Here is a 14,473-nt window from a genome sequence, read left to right on the forward strand (position 1 = left end):
CTTCTCACAGCAGCTTCCTGCAACTATTTTCCTGCCAAAACCCACCTAAACATCAAGATGTTTAAAGGCAGCATCGCACACAAAACAGTTAGGAAATGTGTGGATTTTTTCAGGATAGCAAGATAAAAAGTTAAAATATCAGAGGAACACGAAGGGACATGACCCACACTGCAGGTTGCGTACGCATGCATGCGTGCATGTGCATGTAAATTTTTATTCTCTCTCTCTCTCTCTCTCTCTCTCTCACACACACACACACACACACACACACACACACACCCTGTTCTTGATGGAGGGCAATAGGACTGGCAGCCTCATCTCTATCGCCCGTCAACAAAATCTCCCTCAGTGTATTGGGCAAAAGGTGACTGTCTAGCTTAATTACTGTTTCAGAGACAGATGGACCCCTCTTGCTCAGAAAACTTTCCTTCTGGAGTCAACAAGTCGCCTCATCTTGTGAGCAAATTTAGCTCCATATGTTCATGAATAATTGATGGCAATGGTGGCGGCAGCCAAGGAGATCTGTCTCCCCAACATATTGGATACTTTTACACATCAATTTACAAAAGGCACCACTAACAAACCTGTATCAAACAGAAAACTTGCTCTGGTTTTCAAGAGCAATCTAGCGTAGCAGCTTGACCGCTCCCCCCCCCAACCTATCTTATCACAAATCTATCACCTCTCAATTGCTGCATCTTGTATTTTTGCTTTAAATCCTCTACGTGTTCCTCAGTTTGTTGCCCTACAGCACAAGGTATTTGCCACAGCTCACGGCCATGCAGAACAGACTGGATGAAGTGAACAAGGCGAAGCTATCGGTTCAGGTGGCCCACCTAATGGCACAGCAGGGAAATGACTTGACTAGCAAGCAAGAGGTTCCCGGTTCAAATCCCCGCTGGTCTGTTTCCCAGACTATGGGAAACTCCTATACTGGGCAGCAGCGATATAGGAGGATGCTGAAAGGCATCATCTCATACTGGGTGGGAGATGGCAATGGTAAACCCCTCCTGTATTCTACAAAAGTAAACCACATGGCTCTGTGGTTGCCAGGAGTTGACACCAACTTGAGGGCACAACTTTACTTTTATCAGTTCAGGTGAGGGGTGTGTGTGCATGTGCGTGAAAGAGAGATGAGAAGAGAGAGAGAGAGAGAAACCCAGGTCTCCTCACACCCCAATAAGCTCAAAGTCTCAATAGTCTTGGCCCTTCTGAGAAAGAGGGAGCATCCCCTTCTGAACGCAAAATGAACCATCATACATCAGCAATGCAGGGCTGCTGGAATCACCAAACCCTGGAGATGAATGCCAAACACCGCATATCCCAGGGGTTTGCAACCAGCTCTCCTCTCCAGGAGAGGAGAGCTGGTCTTGTGGTAGCAAGCATGACTTGTCCCCATAGCTAAGCAGGGTCTGCCCTGGTTGCATATGAATGCGAGACTAGAAGTGTGAGAGCACTGTAAGACATTCCCCTCAAGGGATGGAGCCGCTCTGGGAAGAGCAGAAGGTTCCAAGTTCCCTCCTTGGCAGCACCTCCAGGATAGGGCTGAGAGAGACTCCTGTCTCGAACCTTGGAGAAGCCGCTGCCAGTCTGGGAAGACAATACTGAGCTAGATGGACCAATCAGTATATGGCAGTTTCCTATGTCCCTAACCTTAGGTCCCCAGATGAGGTTAGACTACAACTCCCATCATCCACAATGACCTTTCTGGATGACGGTAGTTGCAGACTGAGATCGTCTGGGGGCTCAAGGTTGGGAAGCCCCGAACAGCCTGCCCGGAGGCCAGCCAGCACAACTGACGGGTCTTTTCCAGCCGCCTCAACAAACCTTGTCAGGAATCTCTCTCAACAGGGGGACTCTGCAGGCTGCTCTGCTGTGGCCCTGCCTCGTAAAAGAAACTCCAAGTCCGCATGAACCTGGGACCTTCTGCACGCAAAGCAGCTGCTCTTTTTCATTCATAACATTTTTATGATGTTAAGGAATCAATCGTTAACGGAGCCAAGTACTAATGCTAGAGATGACAATGGCTGAAGCATCCGCAGACGACTATACGGCCCAAACACAGCCAGGGAAGAGACGGTGAATAAATGAATATTAAATTCTCGAGATGTCGTACTGGGTAGCCACGACTTCTGTTTCAACAAAAAGCTCAAGTGGGTTGCAACGGACATGTCTGCACTTCACACTTCCAAGACTGCATTATTTTGTCATTCAGTATCACACTCCTACAGGCTTAGGCAGGCTGACCTATTTTTTTCCTTGGGTTGGACTGCCTTATGTAGTCTCATGAGCAAAAGCAAAGCGCGAAACAGCCTTGAAAAACGGCTATCAACGTCGTAATCTGTCTCCCTGATAGAGGTGAGATAGAGCAGCAAGGGGCTCGCTGACAATTTTCCTTAACTCTGGATTCTCATTCATATGGAGATAGGAGTTGAGGTCCTCCCTCTGCCTTGATTTGGAAAGCGCTTCACCACCACAGAGGAAAACAACATTTGGCTTAATATTTAAACACTCACTCGCAGAGTGCAGTTAGGCAAGCTAAATCAGACAAACAGGAGACATGTTTAGGAGTAATCTGCTCTATAAAACCGGTCATAATTCTCCTCTGATTGAAAACGGGGATTTCAGATTAGCTAGTTTAAGTGCATTTTTGCTGGCAAAACGTAACAGTTTTCATTTTATCCAAGTTAAAATTAAGCTATAAATAGGGAAAGACAAGTATACCAGATGATTTAAATGTGCAAAAATAACTTGCTGTTCATACTGTGTGAATACTTCTGAAGTGAATTATTGCCGACTGAGATTTCCATTTGCCAGGATCTTGAGAAATAAAAATGGGACGCTAGCAATCTCTTTTATACCTTTTCCTAAGAGATGTGGAAACCCAACATCCTTGAACTAGTTTTGACATCAGAAGGCTTTGTGGCATTTTTTTAAAAAGTTAAAGAAAGCTGATCAGTTACATAAGACATTATGTCAGAGTGCAACTGTTTGGAAATACACACATGCCCAAAGTATGCCATAACAACAACTTGCAGCTAGCAGCATGTGTTTGAAACAACAGAACTTCTACTGGAGGGGATCAGCAAGAGCTGAATTCCTTAGAAAGAGGCATCATTGGTCTGAGCCATCAACAAGACCAGGCTCAGAAAGACTTTAAGACGTACAGGGTTTTAACAGATTGTCAAATAGCCCATTAATCTTTCCCCCCAGGATCTAGGAAGTTACAGGCTTGCAAGGTTTAATTCTGCCCCAGGCAGATTAACAGAGAGCACTACTGAAGGTAGAACACATAAAAGGACAAGCCTTGTGGAGGAAGAATCAGCACGGCCTCTGCAGAGCCAAGTCTGACTTCGCCAACCTTTTAGAATTCTTTGAAGGCACACACGGAAACATGCAGACTTGCCCAAGGCCACATTGTGTGTGCCTAGCAGAGCAGAGCCGTGGGCGCAGGCCTCCCAGAACGAATACACACTCTGAAGCCACAGGCCCACCATGGCTCCCATCAATCCAATCGCTGAACAGTCTCCATCACTTGCAGTAACATACACAGCAGCCTTTAAAGCTCCTGCCTAAGTCTGCATTTATGGGATCTGGGTTTTAAGGGATGGGCCTTAAACGTCTGTGTATGTCTACACACACACACACACACACACCACTTCTGCAACCAAAGTGCTGCAGGAGGAGTGCAGAGCTGTGGTTTGCCACCTCTGATGGTGCCTTTTCCACAAAATATCCCCAAACACCAAGGAAGCAAAGCTTACTATGTGCACTGCACAATTAGGCCAGTACATTACCTCCTCTAGCTTACACAATGCTCTATAGTCTAAAGTGAGACAGTCGTAATAGTTGCAGAATGTCCCGGTAAGCACACTGCCCTGCCCCTGCGCGCGCATGCACGCACGCTCTCTCTCTCTCACACACACACACAGGGTGTGGGGCGGTGAATCATCATGCAGCGCAGAGATGCCTTACAGAGCTTTTGCGTTGAGAGCCGTAAGATAAAGCTGCTGGTTTCTATAGAACAGTGACCAAATCTACAGGGATATTATGTACAAATTGCCTGGTTAGAATAATAAATATAGGGTTCACTTAACGTCAAGCATGCCCAACACAGGGATCAGTGTCCTAAATGGAAGGGGAAAGGGGGATCTCTGCCTGCCAAGAGATAAACTTAAGTAAATAATGTTTGCCATCAACTCTAAATGAAGAATGACAGTTAAATTTTATAATCATCTTCCCTGCTTCAGGACTCACTTTATTTTCTCAGGCTCATGACCCACAGGTTACCATAGCAACTAGGAAATCCTACCTTATCAGACTCTTACATTTACATTCCTTCAGGCTGCTTCTCTTTATGAATTAAATCCATCACGGTCTTCTATTCTCAAAATAAGAACTTCTTAGGATTATCTCACAGAAACAAGGATCAAAATGCTTTGGCTGAAACTTGCAGTGGAAACGCTAATTTGGCAGTGGGTTTCTCCCACGGAAGCGCTTACTGAGGTGTAAGTCAACGGCCGGCCTGTGTCCGTGTTAGCACGGGCAATGCTCTGGCCAAAGCAGCTGCACAGAGCACGGATCTGGACCACGTCCCTTTCCTCAAATCTATTTTTAAAGCAGGATGTTAAGAAGTGAGACATGGAGGAAGATGATGTGGACTCTTTGCATAATAACAACAGAGAGAGTTTCTAACACCCTAGGCAGTTGTGTACTCTCCAGCTAGGAAGACCATTGTCAGCGATGAAAAGGGCACTTCGCTGAAAGGACGCTCACGGGTGGTAAGAAGCCACCCAGGAGTACGCAGTCATTAAACGGTATCAGGTAGCTAGGAACACTACCAGACGTATTCCCCGGGTCCCCCTCCAATTTCGCCCAAGACCCTACAGCCCACCTTCCCTGAGTTCTTGAATTTAACAAAGGCATCGTGCTGCTATTAGGCATATGCCAAGACCAGGACAGCAACCGAGGACCAGGCTTTCAACACATTGCTATCAGGAAGTGGGCAGGAGAACCACCCACTTACATTTGCTTAGTTAGCAGATCGTGCACAAGGCGGGGGGGAGGGGGAGTGTATTTTGGGAGTGGTTCGATCCATGGGCTCCTTCCCAATTATTAGCAATAAGATTCCAATTCATAGTCCTAAGTATCCAAGACTAGGATTGACTTAACCTCAAATGTATGGGGCCTCCTTACTACTCTGCTTGAAGGGCAACCTTTGGCGCGCCTGCATCATTCATTCAATCCACAATGACGCCAGGAATCTAAACCTAGAACCATCAACAGGACTGAATGGATTCCTTCTGGCTGGGCATCACAGACAACACCCCGCCCCCAGCCCCCTTTGATTTTATACACCAGCCCCCAAATTCTGCTGGCTAAGCCACTGAAACTATTTATTGCATTTATATACCCAATATAAGATCTCCGGTGGCTTACAAATTAACACACAATTAAAACCTTAAGTCACATAAAACAAATCAAAATAACCTTCAACAAAACTTTAAAACATTCTAAACTAAAAGCCTGATAAAATAGGTGCATTTTCAAGAGTTCCTTAAAAACAGGCAGAGATGGAGAGGAGTCTATGTGAACATCCAAATAGGAGCCATAAAGAAAATGCTGTGGAGCTGCATTTCTATGGCTAGCCACATTTTAGAGAGACTGGGTGGGTTCCACAGCCAAAAAGATTGTGTGACAACCAGGAGGGGGAAACTGGAATCTGGGAGGAGTTTTACAGACAGGTTTGCAGAAGTCATACATTTTAAGGTTCGATGCACTGTTCCAACTCTGGCGAACAAGCCACAGCTTCGCACATTTGTTCTCAACACTGACTTGTTGCTTGTTCTTGCAGTGAAAGCAGGAGTCCACACGCTGCCTCTGCCATGCACCAGTGACTCTCAGAGGCTTGTTCTTGCAATGGGAAACTATGGCCCCCCATTATGCCTGGACTGCCTGGCTAATAGTTATACCCGCCCGGCAAGCGACAGAGGCTGGAGCAACAAGTCCAATCCACGGACATTTCCTGCTAGTGCCCCTTTAACTCTCCTCTCCTCTAAGAAAATTCATAAAAGCTGAGCCCGCCATTACAGAGCTAGAGACATGAAAGAGTTTAATTTGGTTAATGCACTTTTTATTCGTTATTGGTCCTCTACGGAAGAGGCACAGCCTCCAACTTGCAGAGTGCATTGCTTAATTACCCAGGCTTCACTTTTTCAAAAACGAGAAGTATTTAAGTTGTCCATCAATACTCCGTGCAAGGCAGAGCTATGATCGATTGATGTAGTGAGTAATGCACAGTTAGAATGTCAAAGGAAGTTAGCATCCTGCTGTTGCATTAGGAAGACTTAAAGAGTATATATTAAGCAAGACAATCTCCCCCACCCCTCCATTGATTTGTGATGGTTTTGGCCCATGTAGACAGAGCACGCCACCTACCACCTGTTTGTTGTGAGCATAAATACATTTCCTGGACATCCCAGTCTTTTGATACACAAGAGAGGAAAACCAGACTCTCTATTGGGAAAAGCTCTTCACCACTTTGCAAGTATGACGTGGTATTAAAATGTTGTAATAAAATAAAAGCAAAATAAATGAAAGCAGTAACAGATGCCAACTTCGGCCAAAAGGTACCAAAGCAGACATTTGGAAGATGGATTTCCAACATGGAAGGAATGGGGCCAAATTTGATTCTTTGATCCAAAGTCACTGAATGAGCTTTGCAACCTTCTGTGAAGCATGGGGATGCGTTTCACAGTTTTACTTCTTTAGTCTCCACAAACCATATACTACCTCTACTACTACAAAAAAATATTTATATACTGCTCTTCAACCAAAGTTCTCAGAGCGGTTTACATAGAACAAACAAACAAGATGACTCCCTCTCCCCAAAGGCCTCTCAATACAAAAAGCAGCATATGACAGACACCAGCAACAGCCACTGGAGGGATGCTGTGCTGGGGATGGATAGGGCCAGTTGCTCTCCCCTGGCTAATTACAAGAGAATCGCTACTTTAACAGATGCTTCTTTCTGCTCATTTAGCAGGTAGTTACATGGTTCACTTGAGGACTTCAGGTGCTGTTTTAGAGTAACCAACTAAACCAGATTTAAAACACCTCTTGCAACAGAGATATTGGATTTAGGTTTCAAGAGAATAGGTTGTGTTGCCATGTTTGGCATTCAGTAACTTTCCCCCTTAGCTTAATCCATCTGGACCCTTTGTTCTTGGCAAAACCTTAAGGGACTAAGGGGCTTCTAGAGAATGACATGAATCAGAAGATTCCTGTGGATGCTTGAAGCGCTGCCTATCAACTGGGCACACCCCTACAGCACAACCCCATTCTAGGACCGAGTCAACAACAATAACAACAACAACTATTTATATACCGCTTTTCAACAAAAGTTTCCAAAGCGGTTTATATAGAGAAATAATAAATAAGTAAGATGTCTCCCTGTCCCCAAAGGGCTCACAATCTAAAAAGAAACCTAAGGCAGATACCAGCAACAGTCACTAGAAGTCCTGTGCTGGGGGTGGAGAGGGCCAGTTACTCTCCCCCTGCTAAATAAAGAGAATCACCATGTTAAAAAGGTGCCTCCTTGCCCAGTTAGCAGGGGCCAGAGCCAAGAGCCAGAAGAACAAACCTGAGGGCACATTTTGCTTCTGAAAGAGTTTTTCCAAAACCTGGGCTATCTAGCAAGACAAGAAGGTGGGTCTCTGCAGGGCAGAGATGCCTTACCAGTATCTTCAGCCCAGCAGCAGTCTTTCTAAAAATCAGTGCTGGAACCAGTGGCAGCTACAAGATAAGCCGCCTTCACAAGAGGATCCGGTGGTAGCAATACCTGGCTAGCTCCCCTCTCCATTCCAACAACCCTAGCTAATGCCAGTAGCAAAGGAGGAGGGTGAGGCCTCTACAGGGTGGAGAGGCAGGCCCTCCTGGTCTGAGTATGCAGCTCTCTAACCCAACGGAACCCCAGAAATCCATTCCTCAATAGCAATGGCTACAAGCCAACTGGTATAGTAGCCTTACCAAACAGTACAACAGTCTTTGACAGAACATCCCAGCTTTGAGGCATCTTTCACCATAATGATCCAACTATCCACATTTACTCATGAGTAGCCCCACTGTGGTCATGCAGAGGGACTGCTCCATCTGGATTGGTCGGGTGGATCCACTGCGTAATTTGCAAACTTGCATATAAATGCAGCTGCCAGTTGCAATAGGCAGCTGGTAGGGATGAAGTGTTTTTGCCCAAAGCTCCCTGTCTTAGGGAAGGAGCAAGTCAGCCAATAGCAGAGAGAGGCAATTCCCTTCCTGTTTTCAGATGGATCCTTAAGACCTTCCTATTCACGAAGGCTTTCAACCCCCAGACTGCTCACTATTGTAGCCTAGTGGCTTTTCAATTTGAATGCAGCGTTTCGGCTTGCCTGGCGCCTTATCTGTTTTTATTGTTGGTTGTTAAATTGGATTTTTATTGTGATGGCATTTGCATTCCTATATGCATTTTAGAATGGTAAGCTGCTTCAGGGGCCTCGAAAGCAATATTTTGCTTACAATATTTAGAGGCCACCTCTCAAGGGATAACTGTTCACCAGACGGCTTACAACAAATTTAAACAAGGCAAGTAAAACTAAATGCAGAACAGAAAAGCTGAACCGGAACTACGTAGCCACAGCGGGGATCTCTGTTGACCTCCAAAGGCCCAACAGAACAGACATGTGGTCACCTCTCTACAAAAGGAAGCCAGGAAAACTGCCCACAGGTGCCTGGGGTGGTCGCGGGGGCATCGGGTGATTGTGGCTACTCGTGAGTTGTAGCTGCCGTCTACCACAACTTCTTGATGCCAGCAAAGGATCTGTTTGCAAACTGGTTGGAAGAAAACACATACTTCCCCCTCCCCACCCACCCCAAAGTACTCTCAACTACAGCAAAATATTTAAACCAGTGTGTGTGTGTGTGTGTGTGTGTGTGTGTGTATATATATATGTCTGTGTGTGTGATGTGTGTGTGTGTGTGTGTGTGTATATATATATATATATATATATATATATATATATATATATATATATATATATAAAAATATATATAAAAAAATAGAGGGACTTCAAAATTTATTTCCACAAGATCTTCGAAGCCCAGAAACCACTAGAACCACACAGACAAGTGAAAGTTTTCACACTGGGTGGGGGGGGGGAGAGCATTAGAAAAGTGGGGAGGAATATATAATAGAAGATTGTTCTTGGCAGAAAAAGGCAGCATTGCTGACAAGAAAGCCCGCTGCTAGCTAAACAGCCTGGGCCCAAGGTCAGGTGGGCATTGTGCCAACCCTGTTGAGTTCTGTACCATCTGATCCCCCTGCTTCTGGGGCTCGTTCACAGGTCATGAATGTTTGATTTGCAACCTTAGCTGTATTTAAACGGGAAGCACAGAGGGAGATGAGCACACAACACAGCCCACAGGAGAAAGACAAGCCCTCCCTCTTTCCTCCCTGAAGTCTGAAAGAAGCACACAAATAAGTTCTTAGAGGTTGCTCTCCACATAGGTGACCTTGCTGTGTGCTTTGCCGGGGGGGGGGGTGAGTTCCACCATGGTGAATTACTTTTAATTTAAAAAGCAACTATTTTAGCCTCCCTAAGTGTAACTAACAGGCAGCTTTTCTTAACCTCAGAGGGAAGGCAGCAGTAGCAGCAGCAGGAAGGCTGGGAGAATCGAGAGGATTCCCTGATAGTTGAAGGGAGGAAGAGGACCCACTGACCACAAGGGATGGGTCCCGACTGCTTCACCTGCTCCCAACCTGGCTGATGGAGAGGAGCTTCCACACCACGCTTCTCTCTCCCCCTCAGAGGTAGGTGGAACCGCAGCTGCCTGCTTTGGCTGGTCTAAACTGCAGTTGGGGAGGCCTCCAGAGTTTAATCAGTCCTTGACAGAGGGAATATCCAGCTCAGAGGGTGAAGAGGGCATGCAATTCGCCTGTGGGCAAAATTGGCCAACATGAGGAGGCTTGAGAGGGAGACCCCGGAAGCAGAACTGGGGAAAATGTGTCACCCCAACCCTGCTCATCACACCTTGGAGAACCCACATATTCAAGAAAGCAGCTATTTAAGCCCCTCTGCAGTCCCAGCACCGCATTTTTGCCAGGGTTGACCTTGTGCTTCGTTTTAGGCTGTGGGCCCTTTGGGGACAGAGAACTACCCAATTCCCTTTCCCTATGCAAAACGTGTTCAGAGCTGTTGTTGAAATGCAGTATATAAATATTCATAATCATCATAATCGGAGGTGTCAGATCTTTCTAGGTTTCTCTCTATGTGAGATTCCACGAGGCCAGGCCAAACTCTTGTGAAGAGCTTTCAAAAGCCGCTGCTACTCCGTCAGGAGGCTTCCACAAGGACGGAGGCCTCTTCATGCTGTGGTTGCCTGGGACTGAGGGCAGCCCTCTTAAAGCCTGGATCTGCATTCTGCTCCCCTCTGATGCTGCTTTGGCAAAGTTCATCTGGAGCAGGGCAAGGTCTGTAGAACATTGTGCACTGCGGGGATGGAAGAGGAGTGAGAAGTGGGTTCATTTCATAGACAAAGACCCTAAAAAACCAAGTGGGTTTTGACAGAGAGCATCAAAACGTGGTCTGGATGCCCAGGCAGGCCCCAGCAGAATGGTTGCTAAGGGAGAGGCCTTGTTCAGTAAATTAAGGCAAGTGCAAGCAACAACAAAACTCCAGCCTAGCAACTGGCATGTAAAACATGTCCTTATCCTGACCTGACATGGTAGCAAAGTTTGTTCACAGCTCATGGAGGAGCTGCAAGACAAAGACAAAGACATTCCTAGGCACACACTTGTCCGAAACATCCACTCCCAAATCAACGGGCTCTCCTTTTACTAACTGATCATCCCTGAAGGGAAAGGAGGAAATTTAAGCAAGAGCCTTCTCCAGTCAGCTTCAGTTAAACTCTCAGCTTGCGCCCTGCTGTAAGTTGCCAAATAAAGGAGCAGAATGTTGGCAGATGATGGCTTTAATTAGTGCTAGTTTGATAGAATGATTGGCATCCAGACAGGCCCTGATCCGTTCTCGTTGTGGACATCTATAAGCACCCCTGACAAGCTGCAAGACATGATCTGTCTTTTGTCTGAAGGCACTCTTGGCAGTTTTACCTCCGCCACAGCCTGACATCCGCGCACACTCAAACTGGCATCCCCGCTCTTTCTCTGAGCAAACTAAAGGTGTTGAGCTCAGAAGGCTTCACACTGGAAAACCCCTGCAGTCCCAAGCAGTCCGCTGGGCTTATTTAAACAGCCCCAGGAAATCAGACCAACTCAATCTTGTATCTGAAAGACAACCATGATATGGGAGATATGGGATATAGAGAAGAGAGCTAGTCTTGTGGTAGCAAGCATGATGTCCCCACAGCTAGGCAGGGTCTGCCCTGGTTGCATATGAATGGGAAACTTGATGTGTGAGCACTGCAAGATATTCCCCTCAGGGGATGAAGCCGCTCTGGGAAGAGCAGAAGGTTTCAAGTTCCCTCCCTGGCAGCATCTCCAAGATAGGGCTGAGAGAGACGCCTGCCTGCAACTTTGGAGAAGCCACTGCCAGTCTGTGAAGACAATACTGAGCTAGATAGACCAATGGTCTGACTCAGTATATGGCAGTTTCCTATGTTCCTATGAACACAGATCATCTTTAAAGAGCAAGTAGAGTTAGCTAACTTCCGAGACTGCTAAAGGTGTGAAGTTCTTTCCCCACCATCTGGCCCTTGCATACACAAATATATATTTATTTATATTTCTATCCTGCCCCTCATCCCAAGACTCCAGGGCAGTTAACAAGAAGGTAAACACAATCAAATAAAAACAAACACAGAACAAATACACAACGCATGTCAACGTTTCAAGTTCCCTCCCTGGCATCTCCAAGATAGGGCTGAGAGAGATTCCTGCCTGTTACATTGGATAAGCCATTGCCAGTCTGTGAAGACAATATTGAGCTAAATAGACCAATGGTCTGACTCAGTATTTGGCAGCTTCCTATGTTCCCATTTCAAGTCAAAACATTTTGAACATCCCTACTGTATATCTTTTACAAAGATTGCAAGACCTAAAAACCTAAACCTAAAGACCAAGTAAGCAGTGAATTATGTTCTGGCAATAATATTTCACACCAAAAATGCCACATTACAGAATGTCTGGCAGGGCTGGAAGAAAAGTTCCAAGCAACCATTTAGCTGATGTCTAGAACCAGAGTACCTGAAACGCTTATTAATATATAATGCCCAATATAATGCTGGCACAAAGATTTGATGCTGATGTCTAATTAAACACAGTTGATATCTAAGAGTCTGAAACTTCTTCCAAGCCCAGACCAAGATAGTTGAAAAATCACCCCAAGATGGGGAGGGGGGAAAAGGGTTAAAGGAATCTTGTTGTCACATCTCCAAAAGGATTCAAGGCTGGACACTTAAGTAAATTAAAATAAGGGATGACAACACTGAGTTTGTTATGTCCTAAACATGGCCAGACAAACCGAGATCTGTGCAGCCATTCAACGCTGAGGTTCCAGGGTAACCTCTTTTCTAGGTTTTGAGGTGATTTACCAAGAGTACTCATAAGCCTGAATAATCTTTGCAAGTTGCTCTTACTGCCACAAAGAAGAGGTGGGATGCCTGGAATTACCAACCGTTTAAGTCCGCTCTAACCCTGAGCATGGCTTTACAAAGCGCATCGGCAGCTTGTCAAACACGATCTATAGTCCTCTGGCTGCTGGAACTTTCACCGACAACCTTCATTTGAGAGGTAGAAAAGCTTGAGGGTAGAACCGAGAATGTGTTAAGTGTCCATATTTCTTACCTGAAAATGAAAATGGAGAAAAAAAACCCCATAAATAAATTGTTTTCAGAAGAGATGTCGCAAGTTATTCTGGAAAGATCATACACAAGTAACACTGATGGTGTTATCAGAAGCAACCCCTTTGATTAGTCAGAGAAAACTGGTATATAGAAGTGGAATACTGACTTCCAAATGGACACTGACAAGCCAAGGGTCCCAAGCTCATAGTTTCAGCCCACCAACAGCCTAAAAATGGGTTCTTGGCAACTTTTGGCATTTCTGTTCCGACTCTCACACTCTCCTGAACATGTGTCATCTCTTTGGCATATTACAAAAAAGGGGGTTAACATCATCATCTCCTATTCCCTAAAACCTATTTAAAAACAGACCAAACCTCTCTTCTCTCCATCTCCTGTGAGGAAGCAGAGTTATTATTAAATGCTTACATTATTCAAGAGTGCCTGAGATCGCCTGCATCAGTCTTGTACAATTCTGCCCATGAAATCACCCCAACAGAATAGTTTAAGTGTGTTTTAAGGGCTGACAGCCTTAACCACAAGATTCTGAGGCAAAACAAAGAGCTACGCTTTAAACAGGAATGCATTTTTTCAAGGTACTTTTTAACAAGCACCGTCATCTGCACAGACAGGGTAAATGTTTGCATTAAGGAGACATAAGCAACAGCTCTCGCTGTCATATGTTACGTTGATTGTTGCTCATCTGACCATTTCCCATAGGGCAGGAAGCTAATGATGGTTCTCCATCATCAACAGCCCTCAGTATTTACATCCATCCTGTTACCATGACAGCTGTGTCACTAATTCCCCCACCACTTCCACACCACAAACCAATCGCTCGACATGAAACTGCAAGATGGAGTGCCCTGGAGTCATTACTCACCAAGCACTTTCATTAACAAACTGCCCTTAATTACAGAGGTAATTGCAAAATTATTTCATAGTAGCAATTATTTTTCTCAGCCCAATCCCAGCTATTTAAAGGAGGACGCAGCCTATGAAGATGGCACAGGGCCAACTGGGTTTTTAATTGTGTCGCCCCCAAAATACACAGCTGACCCTTTCCTATGTGGTCACAAGCGCCAGTCAAGTCAGTTTTATTTGCTACATTTTCATTCTCTACCACCTGAGGTTCTCCACCGAAAAGGGGCATCTCCACCTCCCTTTTCAGAGAGCAGTTGTCACTCCCACATTAGCGTCCATGATAAAACCCTTCACTTCAGCACTATTTACTGAGCTCCACTTGTGGGCCAATAAAGCATCAACATTATGATCAGTGGGCCCATCTGGAGAGGGATGGGTGTTGAAAGCTCTTTAATAACCTCCTCTTGGGCTTCGGATTCAGAGGCTCAGAATCTAACCCACAGCAATGGGTTGAACTGCAAAAAAAGGTTTCCCCCAACTCATATTTGTTGGGAAGAGGGCAGGGGAGGAGAGGGAGAACAGTACACAAAACTCTTCTCCTGTAGCACAGGATACCCCACTGGCCTGATTCATCTGGGGCATTACACCCAATTCCCTATGCCACAGGCCCTTCCAGCCTGTGGCATCAGGTCTCCCTCTCTCTCCCACTTCTGATGCCCTTTCATCGGAATAGTTCAGCTTGATGGGGTCTCATGTGGGGAGAGGCATAAGAGCGCTT

General features: G+C 45.6%; 1 protein-coding gene across 7 annotated transcripts in view; it reads right to left on the reverse strand.

Annotated features, from left to right (window-relative positions):
• Positions 1-14,473, reverse strand: part of CADM1 (cell adhesion molecule 1) — a 247,638-nt gene that overhangs the window by 99,083 nt on the left and 134,082 nt on the right. Inside the window, exon 1 of one of the 7 annotated variants that reach the window (XM_053269311.1) lies at positions 12,666-12,708. The exons of the other annotated variants lie outside the window; for them this stretch is intronic. Coding sequence (XP_053125286.1) covers positions 12,666-12,693 — 28 coding nt within the window. The 5' untranslated portion in view covers positions 12,694-12,708. Of the gene's footprint in view, positions 1-12,665; positions 12,709-14,473 lie in introns of those variants that run through there. 7 annotated transcript variants of the gene reach the window in all.

The sequence above is a fragment of the Hemicordylus capensis genome, chromosome 8 (assembly GCF_027244095.1).
Source record: "Hemicordylus capensis ecotype Gifberg chromosome 8, rHemCap1.1.pri, whole genome shotgun sequence".
Lineage (NCBI taxonomy): Eukaryota > Metazoa > Chordata > Lepidosauria > Squamata > Cordylidae > Hemicordylus > Hemicordylus capensis.